Here is a 20,602-nt window from a genome sequence, read left to right as displayed (position 1 = left end):
GTTTTGTTTTGTTTTGTTTTTTTTTTTTAAAGATGACCGGTAAGGGGATCTTAACCCGTGGCCTTGGTGTTGTCAGCACCGCACTCTCCCGAGTGAGCCACGGGCCGGCCCCAAAAGGGATTTTTTTAAAGGTCAGAGAATACAAAGCAGCAGATCTGTAGAAAGAACAGGTCTAGAGATCTAATGTACAACGTGAGGACTATACATAATAAAATTGCACCGTATTTGGGATTCATGCTCCATGAGTAGATTTTAGCTGCTTTTGCCACAAAAACAAAACAAAATGGGTAACTGTGAGATGATGGGTGTGTTAATTTGCTTCATCGCAGTAACCTTATCACTCTCTGTATGTACCCATAACATCGTGTTGTATACCTTAGTTATACACAACAAAACGCATTAATAAAAAAAGATGCTCTGGTTTGCCCCCCACCCAGGGCCCCCTCCTGACGTTCGGTCCTGGGGGAGGGGCCGCCCTGCCTGCTCCTGGGATTGACCAGGCACGTGCAGTCCTTGCTCCTGGCTCTCTGCGGGACGGGAGCTCCGCACGCCAGTGTGCCCTCGTCTCTGCTGTTCCAGGCTGAAGTCTCTACTGGCAAGTCATTTAACCTCTTGGTGCATAGTTACCTCATTTGTAAACAGGGACACGAGGCGGTCTGCTGGCAGACTGGCCGTGAGGATAGCGTGAGATCATACCTGGAGAGCGTTTCTATCAGTGCCGCCGGCCGCATGCGGAGCGCCCAGTAAATGCTACTTCTTGTTATTGACCATTGACTAATTCATTCCCCTCAATAACTTGTGAAGCATTCGTTCATTCATTCATTCACTTTAAATGCTACTTCTTGTTATTGACCATTGACTAATTCATTCCCCTCAATAACTTGTGAAGCACTCGTTCATTCAACAAATATTTATTAAGTGTCTACCAGAGGCCAGGCACTGTCCCGGGTTCTGGAGACGCAGAGGTGATGGGGAAAGGAGAGAAGTGCTGCCCGCAGGGAGCCTGCAGTCTCGGGGAGGAGACAGCCGACAAACAGACAAATACATCTACACTAGGGTTTCTTGGGGAGAGAAGGGCTGGAAAAAAAAATAGAACAGGACAGGGAGGCAGAATGAGTGTGGGGGATGGGTCCTTCTCAGGGAGGTTGAGGAAGGCCTCTCTGAGGAGAGGACATCTGGGCAGAGACTGAGAGAAGGGAGGGAGCGAGCCAGCAGCTCTCCTGTGGGACGAGTCCAGGCAGGAGGGCCCTCATGCAGAGGCTGCAGAGTGCAGAGGTGGGAAGTGGCAGGAATAGGAGGGAGCGACAGCTGGGCCCAGCCTGGCAGGACAGTCAGGGAGCAGAGAAAATAGTAGAAGCAGTTGCTGGAGAGTCTGTGGACCCCCCCCCGGCTCTGGCCAGGAAGAGCAGCAGAGAGCCCCAGAGGAGCAGGAAGGATGAGAGCTGGATTTTAAGAGTTGTTCATTTGCAACCGAATGCTACCCTCTTACATGAACCAGATGACCTCTGAGTGTCAAGTAGCTGTCACAAAGTCCATGCATTTTATTGCAAAGAAAGACCAGTGCTCACCCAGAATAAATGTGCAAAATAAGAGCTCATCCTACAAACGGCTGAACAGGACATGTTGATAGCAGCAAGAAGTGACGACCAACTACAGAAAAATGACCACTCGTTTGATAAACATTACACGTATTTCTTCTTATGTTTTCATGGGACAATACCATGATCCATTAACTAGTGAACCAGTTTGCATTACATGGAGCCCCAGCAAGAGGACAGCTGGGTACCAGCCCTCGGTGAGTAGGAGAGAGGCTCTCATGGGCACAGTGCGGCACCTTCAGTCCTTCTGTGGAAGGGGCCGGCAGTGGTGGCACCACATCCTTTTGTCTAGCATGGCATTACACATGGAACACCATGGCAGGAAGCAAGCAGGGCTGCCCTGAGCAGGAGGATGAGTGTTCTCTGACTGTCTTGTCCCCTGGCGTATTCAGGAGGTCTAAACAGTGCTGGGCACATGGTATATTGAATTGATGTATAGATGCTCTTGCTACCCCCATTTTACAGAGGAGGGAACTGAGGCCTGGAGAGAGTCACGGAGCTAAGAGTGGGAGGTCTGGGTTGGAACCAAAGTCTGCTTGAGCCTAGAGCCTAAGCTGTTAGCCTTGAGGTCCCACTGTGGGTTCCTCCCGTCCCAGGTCCCACCCCTCTGCCAGGCCACCTTTTCATGGATCTCTCCAAGAAGAGGGACCAGGAGAGACTAGTCACAGAGTGTGGTGGCTTGGAGATAAGCCACCCCCACACCTTTGGAAGTATCTTGGATAAGATGCCTCCATGCCAAAAGGTAAGGGAGAAGCCAGGGCGTGCAGAGAGTTTTCTTAGGACAAAGCTAACTGCCCCACAGAGGCTCAAATTAAAGTCTTGACAGCACTGCTGCTCTCTCAGCAGGTGCACCCACACGGGCACCCATGGGGAGCCCTGGTCTTGCCATTCCCAGTGACTCTGAAGGCCTCTTAAAAGGCTCCAGTCAAACTGACCGTGAGAAAAAACCCTGGGAGCCTCATGGGGTTTTCATAACACCTCCTGATCTTTCCTTCTCATCTGCATTTCAGATGTCCTGCATGCTATTAAATGCTCAGAAAATTCACTGGAGGGGAAGGAAGTGGCTTAAATGTACAGTGTCCCAGAAACGCGTTCCCAGGATGTTTCGCTGCTTCTGTCTAGGCATTTAGCCCTGCCTTTGGATGTCCTTGCTCCTAAATGGAGTTTTATTCAAGTCCTAGGACTTGCGGCTTGCTTGAGAACCCCTGTTTCTCAGACTCTGGGCCTCCTGCTTGAGGGAGGGCAATTGGGTTGGGGGTGGGACTGTCACCTACAAGGTGTCCTAACCCTGTGACCCCCTGGTGTCTGGGTCCTTCCTCTTTTCCAGGGGAAGATAACCCGCTGAGCCTTGGCCGAGACATGGCCTGGCATTTGAAAAGATCCTTCCTCTTCCTCCTCTTCTTCTCCAACCCCCTGCTCCCAGAACCTCCAGGGAAGAGGAAAGGGGGTGTGGGAGAGAGGTAAGAAATGCCACAAAAGGCAGGGAGAAGGCTGTGGCTTCAGAAGGATGCTGGGAGATATCGTGACATGGGAGAGGAAATGAAAACCCCCTTAAAAACACAAGAAGGGGGGGGGGCTGGCTGGTTAGCTCAGTTTGTTAGAGCATGGTGCTAAAAGCACTAGGTCCAGGGTTTGATCCCTGTACTCTTCGGCTGCCAAAAAATAAAAAATAAAAGCAAGAATAGAAGTGCTGTCCTCCCTTCCTCTCTCTTCCTTGCTGTTCTGACCACATCTCAGAAAGCATCCAACCCCGATCCCGTGGGGTCCTCAGCAGCAGGGGGCCTCAGCTATGGTGTGCCTTCCCCTGTAGGTGAGTGGGGTGTAGGGGCAGGGGCCAGAGACCCATGGTTCTCGAAGGACTGCTCGCTAAACCCTTTTATTGCCTGCTCCCTGTGGCCTCCAGTGTCACCTCCTCCAAGGAAAATACAATGACAAACTAAGGACCAATTCAGCTCCTGAATTACCTTTTCCAGGTGGCCCAGTCTAAGCATTCTCAGAGGTGCATCTTCCCTGGGTTTCAATGACGTATTAATAGCAATAGCTGTCAGATATCAAGCACAAACCACGCCCAGGCCTGGGGTGGACCAGTCAGTGTCAGAGCTGCCACTTACGTGTTCAGCTCTACCTCTGTGTTCCTAACCCTTACCATAGCTCTGGGAGGGAGACGGCACTAAGCCCATGTTACAAATGAGAGATGGAGGCCCAGAAAAGTTAGGTAGCTGTGCCCCACAGGGGTCAGTGGTGGGCCTGGGGCCTGAACCCAGTTCGTTTGACTCCAGAGCTCTTTCCAGGGTGGCAGAATGCCCCCATCAGTGGGAACAGCTCCTACTCACTTGGCAATGGGGTAAACTCCACAGCCGACTTGCTGGTGACCTTGCTGGGGTCCAGCTCCACACGGTGGTATTCGAAGATAGTCCTTCGCCGAGATTCTGAAACAGAAGCAGAGCCTGTCATTGGGAGCATGTCATGGCCAGAGGTCTTTGACACCTGTACCTGGAGCTTGACAGGGTTATTATGCAGCTACTGAGGGCAGGAACTCAACCCATCAACATTGGATAATGGTGTTGAAGCTGCTGGGAGACAGAAGGACAGGGGTTGACCTTGAGAGGACAGCCCTGTGTTATCAGCATGTTAAACTACTAATGCAGAGGCCTGGCTGCTCCTGGGGTGGGGACATAGGGATCCCATGCTTCCCCTCCGCCTTCACAGCTGCTGTGACCTTGACCCATAATGTTCCTCCACCCCTTTTCTCCTTGTCTAGCTCACCCTTCCAGATCCAGTTCAAAGGCTGCTTCCTCTGAGCATCCCCCCTTGCTCAGTTCCCTCCTCTCCCACACTCAGGCCAAGTGCCCACCACATACGGGGTCATCATGCATTAGACTGTGGACACTTGCTCCTGAGGGCACCTGCTCCTGAGCCTGACCCACAGGGAGCACTCTGCAAACGTCTGCAGATGGACAGGCTGCCTTTGCATGTTGCTGACAGTGTCCCACTTCTTCCCTCCTGGATGGAGGCCTAGATTCAGGGCCTGAAGCCAGCTTAAGTCCTACCTCGGTCCCTGCAGAAACTTCCTACAGGACCTCAGAATCAGGAGACCCAAGTTCTGTTCTTGACTTGCTGGATAACCTTAGGCAAGTCATTTGGGCCTCAGTTTCTTGTCTGTGAAGTGGAAAGACAGAAACACCTGCCACAACACCCTTGGGAGGAAAAGCTGGAATCATAGATGAAAAAAATTTCCTAACTGTCAATCTGAGATGCTCTGATATTTCCCTGTATGCCATTGTGCCTACCCAAGAACCATGATGTGGGCTTGGTTTCCTTCAGCTCTGAAAGGCAGGCAGCCAGCCACCGAGCTTTGCAGATGAGTTTCCCCACTGGGAGACTTAGTACGTGGTCTGCCCAATACCTCTTCCTCCTTCTGGAAACAGCATTCCGTTTGGGGCAAATGTGCTCAGCCCATTCCTACATGTGGACTGTATGGGAGCCACCATCTTTCTCCATGATCCTGCCTCTCTGGCCACACAGTGATTGGTCCAGGGTGGGGCATGAGATGGGAGCTGAACCAATCAGAGACCTTCCCTGGGACTTTTCAACTGTTATCAAGAGGTCCCATTCCTACATGTGGACTGTATGGGAGCCACCATCTTTCTCCATGATCCTGCCTCTCTGGTCACACAGTGATTGGTCCAGGGTGGGGCATGAGATGGGAGCTGAACCAATCAGAGACCTTCCCTGGGACTTTTCAACTGTTATCAAGAGGCCTTTTGCTCTCTGGCAATGATGCTGAGAAGATGAAAGCATCATCCTGTCTCCTGGGGGAAGCCAGAGAATGAAGCCACCTCATGGAGAGAAATAGGAAGTACTGGTGGTGTTCCAAGCCCTGGAGATGCAGGACCCACCCTGGTCCCCGTCTTCCCAGCTGTTCAGCTCTTCCTTTGGTTCTCTGGGCTACTTTGGTATCCCCCAGTGCATCCCCTTTTCTGTTCAAGCTAGTTTGAATTGGGTTTTTGTCACAAGAAGCCCAGAGTAGGTGGGGATATAAGTTTCTCACTCAGCTGAAGGTGCTGGAGGAAAGTTTCCTAAGGTGGCAGCAGAGCGTGGTAGGGGCATGCATAGTATAGAGGGCGTCCTGGGCAACTCCTGGGTGCCCCATTCCCCAACTCTCCCTCCTCTATGAAGAAGTGAGGGGAGTGTCCACTGCTTAACAGAATGTCTCAGCTCTATTCCTATCACTTCTTTATCTTCCATCTTGGAATCGTTGCCTCCTACTTAACCCAGGATTGAACCCCAGTTGGTCTGGCACCGAAGCATGCCCTCTTCCCAGCACATCACACTTCTGGGTGATGGTGGACACCTCAGCCCCTGAAACACTTGAGACCACAGAATGTCATTCCATGCAATGGAAACCCCCCAGGGTGGGGGGGGGGCAGGAACTGAGCAGCGGCAGGAAGGGGGATGCAGGTGGGAGTGTGGAAACATATCTCTAATTGAAAATATTTGCTCCCTTCCACTGCCAACTTGTCCTTGTTTGAGTGTATGGCTTTGGTAATATTTTCCTTTTTTTAATAAACAGAATCCTTAATAACCCCGCCTGAGCTTTTGGATTATTTCACCAACATCTGGGGCTCGCCCAGGGACTATGACGTCCATCTGCATGATCAACAGATCCTTCCGGAAGACTGCCCCCAAACCACATTTCTGGCAGTTTGAGAAGTTCTGTTTTATCTCTGCTTCTCATCGTTAAAAATTTGGAAATACTAAGGTCCAGACTTAGAAAACCCTGCTGCCCAATCAAGAGATGTCGGTTCAGAGGAGATTTTACAAGTCCTGCTTTGTTTCAATGCCAGATACCAGTGGGAGAGTGTTGGTTTGGTCAGAACTCAGGAAACAAGAGTGTGGCCACAAACTTCCCCCGGAATGGGTGGTTATGGTTTACGAAAGGTAAGATGGTGAGTGGGGAAGAAGTCTCATCCGTTCGTCCATTCACTCATTCATTCATTCCTTTGCCCATTTGATTATTCGTTCAATAATCATGAATCGAGCTCCAGCAGGGAACCCTAAGGAGCTTTCAGTCCAGGAGGGGAGGCAGGGGGATTCCTCTTTAGCACTGAAGCAAAGTAGTAAAAGGGCAGAGAAAGAAGGGGCAAAAAAATGACGAGACTAAAGGAGAAGGGTTGTAGGAAAAAAAGAAGAAGGAAGGGAAAAGGAAGGCGGAATGGCCCCAAGACGGATTAAAAATCTCCAGCAAAGAGCACTTTAAAGGATCCTTTATCAAGAGAGGCAAGAAGACAAAATCGGTCAGATCTGGTGACTACACCCCCCTCTCCCCTTCATGTCCTCACCTGGCTGGTCTTTATCTTTCTGCAGCCATTTCCAGGACCTCCCAGCTCCCCCACCCACAGCCTGGCACAAAGGCCCAGCACAGCCCTCTGACACATATCTGGACTCAAGTCTGCCTCGGAAAAGAAAGGAAAGTTCTGGTAAAGGAGGAGGACCAGAATGTTAGGGCCATCTGAGGCCATTCTGGGGCCAGCCAAAAAAACAGTCTACACTTTGGAGCCCTTTACAATAAAAGCCTCATTAACTGGTTCCACTAATTCAGAATCTCTGTCAGTTTTGACGCTGGCTATGCTAAAGCTGCTTTTATACTGTCCATGAAATAGTTTCCTAAGCAAATGAATAGAGAAAATTATACTGACTTCTGGTGGTCCCTGCAGCCAGATAGAGAGTATAAGCTGCCCTGTACGTTTTGAGTGCCTCTGCAAACAGATGCTGCCGGTCGCACATGACTTTTCATCAGAGACGCTCGGCAGACTCTGCTCCAAAGCCTGTGTTAACAGTTTATATGAGGAATTAACCACGAGAAAACTCTGGCTGTTTGCAGCATCTCCTTCCCTCAACCCCAGGAGTGTGACTGCGAAGAATTCTCCCCGTCCCACCCCCAAAATCCCCACCCAGCAGAGGTGGGGAGGAAAGTGTTTGGATCCTGGGGGAGAAGAGATTCTCCCAGATAGGATTCAGTGGCTGAGGGACTCCTGAATAGTGGACAGCCAAATCCCACTCCTCGCCCCTGCCCCAGGCAAGGAGGAGCCAAGCCTGGTACAAGGACAGTGCCCCCCTCATCCTGTATGGACGAGGTGGGCTTAGACAATGGGAATATCCGTGGTGATAATGGGGTCTGCAGACCAGAGGGCTCTTCCTGAACTTCTGTTTCATTTAAGCCTCAGTTATTTCGTGTTTATTGCGATTTGTAGCTCAGCCTAATCCACACTAATCCCCTACTTGCTGGATTGAATATCAGACCCAGAGGAATCTGACCTTTTAGCCACATAAAAGCCATCACTCCTGAAAACAGAGATTGAGACCCATTTAAAACCCCATGAAGGTTGTGGGTACCATCCCTGAAAAACACATGAATGGGAATATGCTCCACTCACACCTCAGTATTCCACATGCGATGTGAGGACTTTCCAGACCTCCTAAAGTCCATGCCTGGTCTCCCAGGCTAACAACTTCTGACAAAAGCAATGCAATTTCCAAAACACTCCCGAAAGCAAGTGGTGTCAGGCCCCTGTTCTCACTCAGGGCCACCACAGAGCAGAGGACAGGTGTCTGCTACACCCATTGCCTTCTGTGGTACCCTAACCCCAGAGACGGGATCAACACACTCCCGAAAGCAAGTGGTGTCAGGCCCCTGTTCTCACTCAGGGCCACCACAGAGCAGAGGTCAGGTGTCTGCTACACCCATTGCCTTCTGTGGTACCCTAACCCCAGAGACGGGATCAACGTTCTCGTGCTGTTATTCATGTTTTGAGTGCCTGGCCTGCGGCAGGCACTAGGGTCAGTGCTGGGGCCACAGAGCTCCCAGGGAGTTCACAGCTAGCTGGGGAGGAGGCAGATGAGCAGGGAGTGTGATGAGTTCTATGTTAGAGCTATCAGCAAAGTGCCAGGCGGTGGAGGAGGAAACCATGAATTCTACTGAATGAGCAAACCGGCCAGCTTTAAAATATTCTTTCTTTTTTAGCAACTAACCGGAATAGGGATTTGAATCCTTGACCCTGGTGCTATCACACCACACTCTAACCAACTGAGCAACCAGCCAGCTCAGGGTGGGGAGCATTTTGTACAAGGGAACTGTGTCACAAAGATGTGGACAGCTGGTGGCATGTGCGGGGAACACAGGATACGCAGACCAGAGCTGTCCAGGAAGAGAGCGGCAGGTGGAGGGAAGGTTTGGAGATGAGCCTGTGCGGTTGTCTGTGCTCGGCTGTGCAGGACCTGGAGGGCCACACTGAGGATTTGTCTTGCTCCTGTAGGCAGCCAGGAGCCAGAGAATGACATGGTCAGAATTGGCAGTGACAAGAAGAAACAGAAGAATCACTGGGCAGTGTCTGGGGGTCAGGTAGCGGCTTTCTCCTGGCAGGTGGACTCAATACCTCCACCAACGGCACCTGGAGTCACAGTGTCCAACAGCTTCCGCCACAGAGACCTCGCCATCTCCTCCCGGCCTCCCACAGCAGGCATGGCCTCCCTCTGTTATTTCAGGTGGGCTGCACTTCCTCCCTCGCCCCTCTTCACCCTGCACCCCCAGCAACTCCCCCAGTGTCCAACAGCTTCCGCCACAGAGACCTCGCCATCTCCTCCCGGCCTCCCACAGCAGGCGTGGCCTCCCTCTGTTATTTCAGGTGGGCTGCACTTCCTCCCTCGCCCCTCTTCACCCTGCACCCCCAGCAACTCCCTGGCTTGCTCTGAAATAGCCTTTCATTCCAGAGTCACAGAGGAGCCTCGGATGCACATACGCCCGGGGATCTGGCTTCCTCTCACTCACCCCATTCTAAAACTTGGTCCAACACACATTTCCTGAGACTCTGCTTCGCACTGAGCCCTGGGAGGAAGACACAGATGAAACAGACCATCCCTGCCCCCAGCGGCTTCAGTAATGTCCACAGGACGCCGGGAGAGGAGGAAATAAAGCCCCAACACCAAGAACTCTCCCAAGAAACAGCCTGGGGTGTGTGCACATAGGGCTGTGGGTGTCTGGGTGAGCTGAGGAGGGAAGGATTCATTCCTCTGGGTGGAATGGGGGTGGGTCGGATTCAGAGAGACTCAGTGGCAGACTCTGGGATTTGAATTGAGAAGATCTGGATTTGAGTTCTTCCTTTCATAGCTGTGTGACCATGGGAAAGTTGCTCCACCTCTCTGAGCATCTGTGTCCTCATTTAGAAAGGGATAAATATACAGACTTCGCTACACCGATAGGGGGAAGATCCAGTAAGATACTGTAAAGCTCAGTGCCTGAGGAACGGGATGATGATCAGGGTGGCAGGCACACTCCGAACTGGCCTCCTGGTACTCATGCCCTTGTGTAATCCCGTCCCTGAGTGTGGGCTGGACCCAGTGACATCCTGTCATTTCTGCTATGTTCTACTGGTTAGAAGCAGTAGAATATAGCAGAAATGACAGGATGTCACTTCTAAAATTAGGTTACAAAAGACTCAGGTCTCCACCTTGCTTCTACTCTGCTGCCGTCTTGCCGGCATGTTCTGATAGGAGCCAGTGCCCGGCTGTGAGCTGCCCTGTGGGGAGGGTCACAAGGCAAGGGGCCAAGGGGGCCTCCTTGATGACCTGTGAGAACTCCTGGAAGTGGATCCCCCTCCCCTCACTCCTCGATCATTGAGAAAACGTAACCCTGGCGAGCACTTTGATTGCAACCTATGAACCAGAGAACCCAGCCAAATCACACTTTGCTTTCTGATCCACAGAAACTCTGAGATAATGTTTGTTGTATTAAGCTGCTAAATTTTGGAGCGATTTGTTATACAGCAGTAGCTAACTAATGCAATCAGGGTGATACCAGGACGATTTAACAACTGGCTCAGTACATTAACCAACCACGTAGAGCGGATGCTGGCTGGTGCCACCGAGCCATGTCCTGGAGTCTTTGCTGTGCCACTGACAGAGCATGGGAGTTCAGGGGGACAGGGGAGAGGCCAGGAGTGGTGGTGAGAGGTACTCAGGGGGCTCAAGCCAGCAGCTATTTACCAACAAGAATGAAAGAACTTCGATATTTTACAACTGACACAACCATATGAGGTATACTAGATGACTATCAGGTCTGGATCTCATATCTAGGGTTGCAATTAGATCTTAAACAATAATGTGATGTCCACAGGGCCCCACAGCATGGAGGAATGGAAGCCACAAATTTGAGCTTAAGGAAGTTTTCCGTTGTCACTTCTGTGTGCAAGTTCGAAACTGCTCCATATACATACAGCAAAGACCAGAAGACAGTCCTGTTGGCTAGAAAACGGTTCCTAGTGTAGCAGCAACATACCAAAGGCACAAAGATGCAAGGAGCAGTCGGGAAGTTCGAGGCATGTCTGAGGAAGGGAAGGAGGGAGAAGTTCATGTGCATGAAGTGCCTGCTGTGTGACGAGCGCTGTGCCGAGGCTTTACAGCTAAGTCTAGGGCCACTGGGCACAAGGTCCTGACGGGGGCGGCAGTGGCGCGGCTGGCAATGAATCACGGCATCAAAGGCGGTTTTGTGGAGGAGATGAGGCAGATGGCATGAGGCCCGGAAAGGGCGAAGGGGAGGAAAGGAAGAGAGGGTGTCTCCTCACTTCTGCAGCAGGCCAGGCCTGGGCTACGGCCACCAGCCAACTGACCCATGGGCGGATCGAGGCCATAACCAAAGCAACGGGCAACCAAGGAGGCGAGATTCATCATTTGCAGCTTGCAGTGGGCGCTTTGCCCCCAAGCCCACCAGAGCCATTTACTCCTAGAACCACAGACTGGGACCACCCTTGTTATGCTGCGAACTGAATTAGGCCCAAGTAGAAGCAGCAAAAACTTGACCACAAAACCTCTTTCCAGAAGCATATGAAAATCAGATGTCTCTACACGCTGACTTCCTCCCCTCTGCCACCTCCGTCAGCTTTATACGGTGTTGTGTGGGGAGGGTGTGTGGGAGCTGGTCTCACGGAGAGACAATGTGCTGATGGGATCAGGTCTCTGTGCAGCCAGGAATGCTGGGAGCAGGCAGACATTGGGGAGCAGGGGAGAACAGAAGGGAGGCTCTAGGAAGGTGGAGGAAGCAAGGGCTGGTGAATTTCTGAAGGAGGGAAAGAGCTCCTGGCCTGTTGGGAATGAACCCGGCCCCATCGACCAGCCCCTTGACCCTTGAATGTCGACCCTCCCCACCATGCCACGCATTCGGCAAGCTGAAGGTGTGGACTGGGGTGAGAGGAGCTCGGCGGGTAATACCCGGCCTCCGCTGGCACCATGGCCCGGGCCAGGCGCTGTGCTTGGCGCTTCACGCACATCATATCTGTTAATCCTCACCACAACCCTTGACGGGCTGGTGGCTACTCATTTGAAGATGAGAGCACTGCAGTCCAGCCCTTGCCCTGGGACATATGGCAAGTGGGAAAGCGGGTGACAGGCATGCCCACCTACAGGGAATGTAAAGCGCTAGGACCTCCATGGAGCTCGCTTTGGCCATAGCTGTCAAAATCGTAAATGCCCCTGTCCTTTGGCCCAATGACTCCACTATTGAGAATTTTTCTCATAGAAATATTCACAAGGGGCATAAAAGTATCTCCTGCAGCATTATTCCTTATAGCAAAAGACTAGAAAAAACTGAAAAGTCTATCCCCAGGAGACAGGTTAAATTAAGGTACATCCATGCAACGGACCATCATGCAGCCATTAAAAGGAATGCATCAGGCTTTCTGGCCAATACTGAGGTGCCTAAAGGCGGGTTGGGGTGCTGAGGCCTGAGGCAGAATATATCCAGAATCTGGCTCTGGCCAAGATTGCGGAAAAGACAGTCCCCAGCATCACTCTCTCCCACAAATCAACCAATTTACAACTATTCAAAAGCAATGACAATCAAGCTGGAGCCACTAGAACTGAGGGGAAGAGGAGCAGAGACCTACGGAGTTCACGAAGGCAGGAGAAGCCACGATGGGAGAAAGAAAGGATCGCTCCCACTATTTTGAGCCCTGGCCATTTCAAGGCTGGCCCTGGTGAGCACGCGGAGCAAGAGCTGGCAAAAGTCGCTGCTGTGCCCTGCAGATGGAGTTGCATGGAGACTGCAGGGGAGAAGAGGGCCTTGGTGGTTCCCAGGCCAGCAAGACCACTAACAGGGTTCCCATGGACCCACAAGGGAGCCACAAAAACTGGAAAAAGGAACCACTCAGAGGCCAGTGAGTCATCGCAAGGGACCGGAGCATGGCCCATCCCATGGGAAGTGTTTGGAGTGCAGGGGGTAGGGGAGATGGGCCACCAGGAGAACACTGGGGCACAGCATGGACAGCTCTGCCCCCACAGCAGTGCAGGACCACTCAGAGGAGACTGGTCAGGAATATGGAACTGCAAAGGGTGCACTTTGCTGAAAAGTCTCAGGCCCAGTCCAGAGTTTCCACACAATCCAGGTGTACCAGACCTTACAAGACCTGGAAGTACATACGAGGTCAACAATTAAAACCTGAGGTGCAAAAAAGCCTTCCCCAGAGAATCAGCAGCAAAGCAGTGATTTAGCTCAACCACAGGGTTCAAGTGCTGGTCCCCACAGGAAGTTCCCTCATTTTAAAAGTAAGCAAAGGACAACAAATTTGTTCCAGTGCAGAGTTTAAGTGGTGGAAACAGCAAATAATCCAACACAGAAGTGAAAGAAAAAAAAAATACTCAGACCACAGACAAAGTTTGATATTAACTAGCGAAGGCCTCACATCACCAAAGAACACCTATAACACCAAGCCAGGGAGTGGGGGACCGAGGGTTTCAGCCACACATCCAGTGCAGAGTTTAAGTGGTGGAAACAGCAAATAATCCAACACAGAACTGAAAGAAAAAAAAAATACTCAGACCACAGACAAAGTTTGATATTAACTAGCAAAGGCCTCACATCACCAAAGAACACCTATAACACCAAGCCAGGGAGTGGGGGACCGAGGGTTTCAGCCACACGCCCCTGACACCTGCATCCAGCCAGCAACGACCGAGCCACCGCTGGTAACCCCCTGGTCTCCCCTGCAGGAATGAGAGGGGTGCCATGGGCTTCAGCTATGCCCCCCTTCTTCTCCCACCTCTTCTCCTTTCCCCTCTTCCCCTCTCCAGGCCCCATCAAGCTCAGGTGGGATGGCAAAGAGCAGACAGGGTTTCTCCCTGGACCTGCAGGTTGCATGGTGGAATTTTGCACATACAACTCAGCAGAAAAAGTCAGGCTGGAAAAAAAAATCAGGCTCAAAAGTCCCTGAGCCCTGGGTTTAGAAGCAGCAGATGGCACACCTGCAGCCTCCCCAGGACTGTGAACCCAAGACCCTCATGGGCATGGGCTGGGGGCCAGAAGCAGGAGAAAAAGAGCTGGAGGAGGACCCAGGAGGATGAAGCACCCCTTCAGCTACTCCCCCATTTTACAGATGAGGCAGTTAGGACTAGAGAGACAATGTGGTTTGCTGAAGGAGAGTTAACCAGGAGGAGGACCCAGGAGGATGAAGCACCCCTTCAGCTACTCCCCCATTTTACAGATGAGGCAATTGAGACTAGAGAGACAATGTGGTTTGCTGAAGGAGAGTTAACCGTCTGGCTAAGGCTGGATTCCTGTCTCCTGACACCTCTGTGATGCTCCTTTTATCATCTGGAGTGGGGAGGCCATTGTGGTTGTGTTCTGAGAGGACTCAGACACCCTAATTTGTTGTCTTTGGAAATTTTCTAAATGGAGCGGGTGCTGAGCGGAAGGGCTCTGGCTCCCCTTCCCCTCAACAAACAGAGCAGTGCCTCTCACTGGAGATTTTTTTGGGGAAAATGATCCCTCTGCTGTGACAAAGAAGAGCTGGAACTCACCCTGCCTCCTCTCCTCCTCAGTCCCCACTAACTCTTGGCCAGCCAGCTACTCCCCGCCACCGCCATGCCCCCGCCAGCGTTGGTTCAGTCTCAGCTGAGTCCTACCAGCTGAGGTCTCCGCTGGATCCCCGGGGACTCACCTGGCACATCTGGGGATGGATTGAGAATCATGAAGGCGTCTGACAGACCTGCTTTGACAGGGTGCTGGGAGGAGCTGATTTCCAGAACCGACATAGGGATCTGCAGTGGGGAGAAGAGGCTCCAACTACCCACAAACACTCTCGACCAGCCCAGATGTCCCCTCTGCTCTCCAGACTCATCTGCCTGCTCAGCGTCACCTCCTGGAGGACTCGAAGACATCTCCAACCCAAAGTGTCACCCTCATTCCAAGTCTTCACCGCACCACCTCCAAGCACGTTCTCTCCGTCTCGGTGAGTGGCATCTCCGTGCAAGCCAGAGACCTGGGAGTCACCCTCGGCCCCTCCTTTTCTTTCATTTCCTCCCTCACCTAATACATCTTCAAATACTGTTAATTAACCTGCTAAGTGGCTCTCAAATCTGTCCAGTTCTCTCCTTCTCCCTATTCCAAGTGGCCATCACCTCCCTCCTAAATCATCTCCCAGCATTCTCTCTGAGCCCCCAATAATCTGTTCTCCACTCCGAGGCCACAATGACCTTGTTCAAAGGCAAGTCTTGTTGTTCCCCCACCCCATCCTGCCCCTCACTCTCTCCCCTCCAGCCAGTGCTGCCTTCTTCCAGATGCTTTTACCAGCCACGCTCTGTCCTGCCACAGGACCTTTGCACATGCTGTTCTCTGTCCTGGAACACATTCCACTCTCCTCTTTGCTCCCTTAACTGATATTTATCCTGCAGATTTCAACATTTTTCCTCAGTGAAGCCTCCCCTGACCTCTACCAAAGCGAAAAGCCCTGTGAAAGGTTCTGCTAGCACCAGCCACCTCTAGTTACCAGCACTAGTCACAATGGTGATTCTACATTTGTCCCTGTAATTATTGTCTATCTCCTCAGCCAGACCTATCCACAGCCATCTTATTAGCTTCCATACCCAGCACTGAGCCCTGTGCCTGGCACATTGTGGGTTCCCTACTAATATTTGCTGAACGAAAGAAAGGCTCCAAGACCCAATTGTCTCTGCAGCTAGGCCCTCTCACCTCTTTGTAGCTGAAGACAATGCGGCCGTCACGATACAGAGCTGCCTGGAAGGTGAAGCTGCCCCTGTCCTCCCGGCCTTGGAGGTAGACATGGTCCCACTGAACAACAAAGACTGTCCCTGGGGGAAAAGCAGAGACCTGGCTGGACAGGGAGGTAGGGCAGGGAGCAGGGCCCAGCAGAAACGGTGGCCAGGGTGGATTGGCCACAGGTTGGCTCCCTTTGAATGAAACATCAGCCTGGCTTCCCAGCTGCAGAGAAGCCAGAAGGTCCTGCTTCAGCCCCTGGACACTGCTTGATCATCTCTTACCCCACTCACGCCCCTCCTTCTTGCTTATCCTGCCCTTTGAGATGAAAAAGAGGAGAAATGTCTGTTCTCTGGGGTAGTGTGGTGCTCAAGGGACATTCTGGTGACAGTGAGAAACAACAAAGTCCCCTAAAGTGTATTTTACCTCTACTTAGAGCTAAGCACTTTCATTTTATCTCGTTAGATTCTGCTAGGCAGCAGGCATTTTTGTCCCCATGACACAGATGTGGAAGCTGCACACAGAAAGGTGGGGTGGCTGCCTGGCTGTGGGACTGTGGGACCCTGGCCCTCCCTGGGCCTTGGGCTCCTCTAAAGGGGCTGGACCAAGGGATCCCTGGAGCTGGGAGACAAACTCTGACATCTGGTCTCACCATTGTCAAAGTAAGCAACTGTGGAATTGTCGGAGTAGCCAGGGTTGAAGTTGGCCATCAGGGGGGCCACGTACTGAGTAGCTGTGAGCATCCGATGGATCATGTCCCCCGTGAAGATGAAGCCTAGGGTAGGGAGAGGTGCAGAGGAGTCATCAGGGATGGCCCAGAGGGACTGCTTCTGGGGGTCTTTCCCCGAGGACAGGAAGGGGTAATACAGATGGAGCTGGGGGAAAGCCTCACACCTCTGTCCCCACCTCTATCTGGTGGGCCCTGAGTCTAGCATGTATGAAACACAAGGGCCCCAGAGCAGAGAAAGTTCTCCCTGCCCTTCAGGTGGGCACAGACATACGGCAAAGAGGCTAGAAGATGAGGTGACTCCCACCTCTCCCCGTCCCTGGGGACAGGGGACATGGAATTGAAGATGGGCTCCTCATATCATTGGGGAGTCTGGTCGCAGGAACCCAGGCTCTGTATGAGGTCTCCGTCTCCCATTCATTCACAGACTCAGAAACACAGGCATACAGGGCTGTCTGCAGTGGCCTGTGCTGGCCCAGATGGACACACACACACACACACACACACACACACACACACAGCAGGTCAGCTGATACAAGGGGGATGGCCTGACATTCACTGACTTCTCTCTTGAGAATAGGGTTCCCAAGACAGCCCAACATGGATCCCTCCTGTTATTGGAGACAGCCTCCCCAGGGAACTCCCCCCCCAACACTCCCTCCCCCAAGTTCAGGCTGAAATCTCCAAACTCTCTCCCAAGCCCCACTGACATGGCCTTACCTCCAGTTGCTATGGTGATCTGCCGTAGAGGATGCCCATAGAAAGGGAAATCAAAGGACAAGACCACTCTCTGCAGGGGACAGGAGAGAGTCAGCACAGCAGAGCTGCAGGCCAAGAGGCTGGGCTTCCACACTGCCCCACACTTGTCTGCACAGCATGGGAGGCAGTCATGGCCAGGGCAGGCCCCTAGAACCACGGGTGGGGTACTCCTGCTCTGGCTGAACCCCACAGGTCCCCTGGAACGTACCTCCCAGATCCCAGATCACAGCAGGGTGGGCTGGCCCCCAGCCTCCCAGCCCAGGGCAGTGCTGCTGGGTGCAGGGGCACTCACCGAAGCCTGCCGGTGGGTGTTGGAGAGGATCCTGTGGACCTTCACTTGGCTCTCGTTGGCCTTGGCCACGTCCACCCACAGCTGCCGGCTGCGGGGCTCGCTGGGACCATAAAGACGGGACACATAGTAGCTGTGATTATCCTCCTGCCGGTACCCAAGATAAAACCCACAGGAGGCATGAATAGTCAGGCATGCCAGAAACCACCCTCTGCCCCTCTGCACTCAGACTTCTGAATACAAGGAGTCACCATCTTCCCAGGGTGCTGGTCCTGTGGCCCAGAGGGCTAGTTTAGGCCTGGAAGCCCCTGGGCTCCCCTTGACCCCAGACAGCTCTCTACCTGGCCCCTAGCCATGCCCCAACAGGTCTGGCTCCAGCCCAATCCACGCCTGTTATACCGATGCTCAGCCCTGCCATTCCCAGACAAGCCAGGAGGCTTACCCTGCTGCCCCTGAGTCCCTTCAGAGCACAGCCAAGGCTGAGCTTGGCTTGGAAAGTGAGGAAGAAACAGACAGGACAGCCCCAAACAGAACCCTTGTCATCAGGGAGCCCCCAGACCAAGGGGGAGGCATGGTCCCTGCTCTTGGGGAGTATCCAATTTAAGGAAAAAGAAAAAACTGGATCTTAGAAGGTGCCCGTCTAAAGGAGGAGGCTGACTCTTGATCTTGGGGAGTTGCTAGTCTGATCGAGGAGGTGGGACTTATGTGAACAGAATATGCCCTCAGCAGAGATGAGACAGGCCATGCCGCAGTCACCAGAGGGCTGAGAAAGGGAGAGAAGCAAGAACAGTTCTTTAAGACATATTTTTGAGCCTCTGTGTGTGCCCAGTGGAGACAAAATAAGGAATAAACCAAAACACTGCAGACTAGGGGTTCGTTCTGTAAAGCCTCTCTTGCAGAGGAGCATGTGGGTTCAGGATTTAAAGGAGGCTGGGGAAACAGCTGGCAGAAAGAGTGGAAGAGCCAGGGGTCGAGGCGATGTCATGGCAGTTCCTGGAGCCCACCCAAGGGCACCAGCCGCGCGAGGAAAGGAGGCAGGACAGCAGGTTCCCTTGGCAGCCACCACCACAGAGATGGGGCTGCTGACCTGGGAGGAGCCCTGGACGCTGTGGGTCATGAATCAGGCTGCCCGGCGGCAGTGGCTGCACACACAGCAGAGTGAACCATGTTCTCCCTGCCAAGCCACCAGCTGCCCAGCTGGCCCTTGCCCTGGGCCCAGCATGAGCAGGGACGAGGGGTTTCTGCACTCCTCGGCTGCCAGGAGGCAGACCCTACCCTTCTGACGAGTGACACACTCTGTGTGTGTGTGTGTGAACCTGGGGTTGGGGTGGGCTGGGGGAAGATGCATGGAAGAAATGGGGGGCGGGGGGTATTCCGTTCCTCCCCTCCTGCCTCCAGACTGCGCACCCCTCCATCCATCCTCGGCATGGCAGTCAAACCAAACCAAAACACTTGCGAGGCCCCCTCACTCTGTTCACAAGCCATCCAGGGCTCCCCGCAGACACCATCCTGGAGACAGAACCCGAAGCTCTTAGCCTGGGCTGCGAGGTGGCATCACGAGCCAGTCCACCGTCTCTCCAGCCTCACTTCTCCTGTCCCCCTGTGCATCCTCGTGCACCCAGCCACGGGACCAGACCCCTGATAGTCTCGGGCCACCAGCGCTCACGCATGCCTCTGCACATGCTGGTCGTCCTGCCTGCAGTGACCGTCCCTGCCCTCTCCCCTGGCCCCTTCCTGCTCCTTCAGTGCTCAGCTTGATGTCACCTTCATATTGACTTTCTGCCCCTACTTGCCCACTGAGGACTTCTACCCCCTTGTAAATGGCCCTCATCACCCAATATTTTGGGGAGTCCTCAAGGGGTGGCTTGTGTACTATTTGTGACAGTCACATGGGCCCACCCTTCTTGGATTTCTGGTTTTACTCAAGAAGCCACCTGAGGGTGCCACCGTCCCTGGGCTGAGGGCAAGTGCCCATGCCAAGGAAGCCGCCTCCCATTGTTACCACAGCCATCAACCCTGGGGTCCCACAAGGGTGTCCAGAGGAGGATGCCCCACTCTCCAGCTCTGCCTGCGGGCACCAAAGAGCCACGCTTGTGCCAGGCTCACAGCTCCCCTCGGGAAAGTAGCGCCTGGAGCTCCAGCCTCCCCCCCCACCCCCCGCAGGAGACCGATGCTTCGTTTTCTCCACTTTGGTCTCTCTCTCTTATATCTCCACCCGTCTCTGCTGGGGACTGCGACCTTGACCTAAACAAATAAATAAATAAATATGCTCAACAACAACAAAAAATCACCCACCAAGAAATAAAACTCCACGTACACCAATTTATACAGACAGATGTGCACAAAGGTGCCCAGCAGAAGAGCCGGATGGTCTTCATCCTGCCTCCTGGGATCCGCAGGTGCACGGTTCTGATTCCACCTCAAAACAAAAGTATGTAGGGGCCCTGGATAACTCTGGCCATCGGCAGGACCCCAGCTCTGAAGCCAGGGTAGGTTCAGCGGGACCGCCTGCCACAGCCACGGCTACAGCCCGCCCTTTCCCTGCCTCAGTTCAAATAAGAAAGTGGTTTCTGAAAGGGCATAAATTAATCTGAGTCGCGGCATCAAAACAAGATTAAAAAATAAATAAATAAAAGCTGTTTAGCCTAAAATTTTGTCTGAAGAGAGAAAACCAAGTTTAGATACTCTTCGGCCTGTTGTTTAAATGTCTGCCTCTCCCCTACAGGCAGGGACAGGCAAAGTCACCTTTGTGCCCACGGTTCAAGGCCCTTGCATCCTCAGTGCTCAACAAGTGTTTGCCGAGGTAAACTGAGGCATGTGCTGGGAGCCCAAACCCTTCCTTTTGCCCTTTAATAAGAGAAGAAGGAGACTGGGCTGGGGAGAGGAATCAGTGCCGTGCAACGGGTTGAAATTTTGGAAATAAACCTGCCTCCCTAAGTCCTGGGCTGTCTTTTTATGCTCTGTGGGGAGGGGGGGGGGAATGAGCAGACCAGCTTAGCAAAGCCAGCATCCAGCAGCGCTTTAGTCCTTTCACGTGCTGTAGTGGGTTGAATTGTGTTCTCTGAAAAGATACGTTCATGTGCTAACCCTCAATGTCTACGAATTGGACTTTATTTAGAAATAGACTGCTTGTCCCTCTTATCTTGCCCTTCCCCTTCTTCCTGCCTGGAATGTAGACATGATGGCTG

The 20,602-nt window shown here is 52.7% G+C and overlaps 1 protein-coding gene across 1 annotated transcript in view; it reads right to left on the bottom strand.

Annotated features, from left to right (window-relative positions):
• PLXDC1 (plexin domain containing 1) overlaps window positions 1–20,602 on the bottom strand; it is a gene marked incomplete at its 3' end in the record, with an annotated part of 53,355 nt that overhangs the window by 1,161 nt on the left and 31,592 nt on the right. The window contains exons 5-10 of the mRNA XM_008573605.1: window positions 17,418–17,561; window positions 17,087–17,156; window positions 16,292–16,414; window positions 15,616–15,734; window positions 14,585–14,684; window positions 3,932–4,027 (exon numbers count right to left, since the gene is read on the bottom strand). Coding sequence (XP_008571827.1) covers window positions 3,932–4,027; window positions 14,585–14,684; window positions 15,616–15,734; window positions 16,292–16,414; window positions 17,087–17,156; window positions 17,418–17,561 — 652 coding nt within the window. The remainder of the gene's footprint in view (window positions 1–3,931; window positions 4,028–14,584; window positions 14,685–15,615; window positions 15,735–16,291; window positions 16,415–17,086; window positions 17,157–17,417; window positions 17,562–20,602) is intronic.

Source organism: Galeopterus variegatus, unplaced genomic scaffold (assembly GCF_000696425.1).
Source record: "Galeopterus variegatus unplaced genomic scaffold, G_variegatus-3.0.2 Scaffold938, whole genome shotgun sequence".
Taxonomy (NCBI): Eukaryota; Metazoa; Chordata; class Mammalia; order Dermoptera; family Cynocephalidae; genus Galeopterus; species Galeopterus variegatus.
Note: the sequence above shows the minus strand (reverse complement) of the source record. Positions and strands in the feature narration are given on the sequence as shown.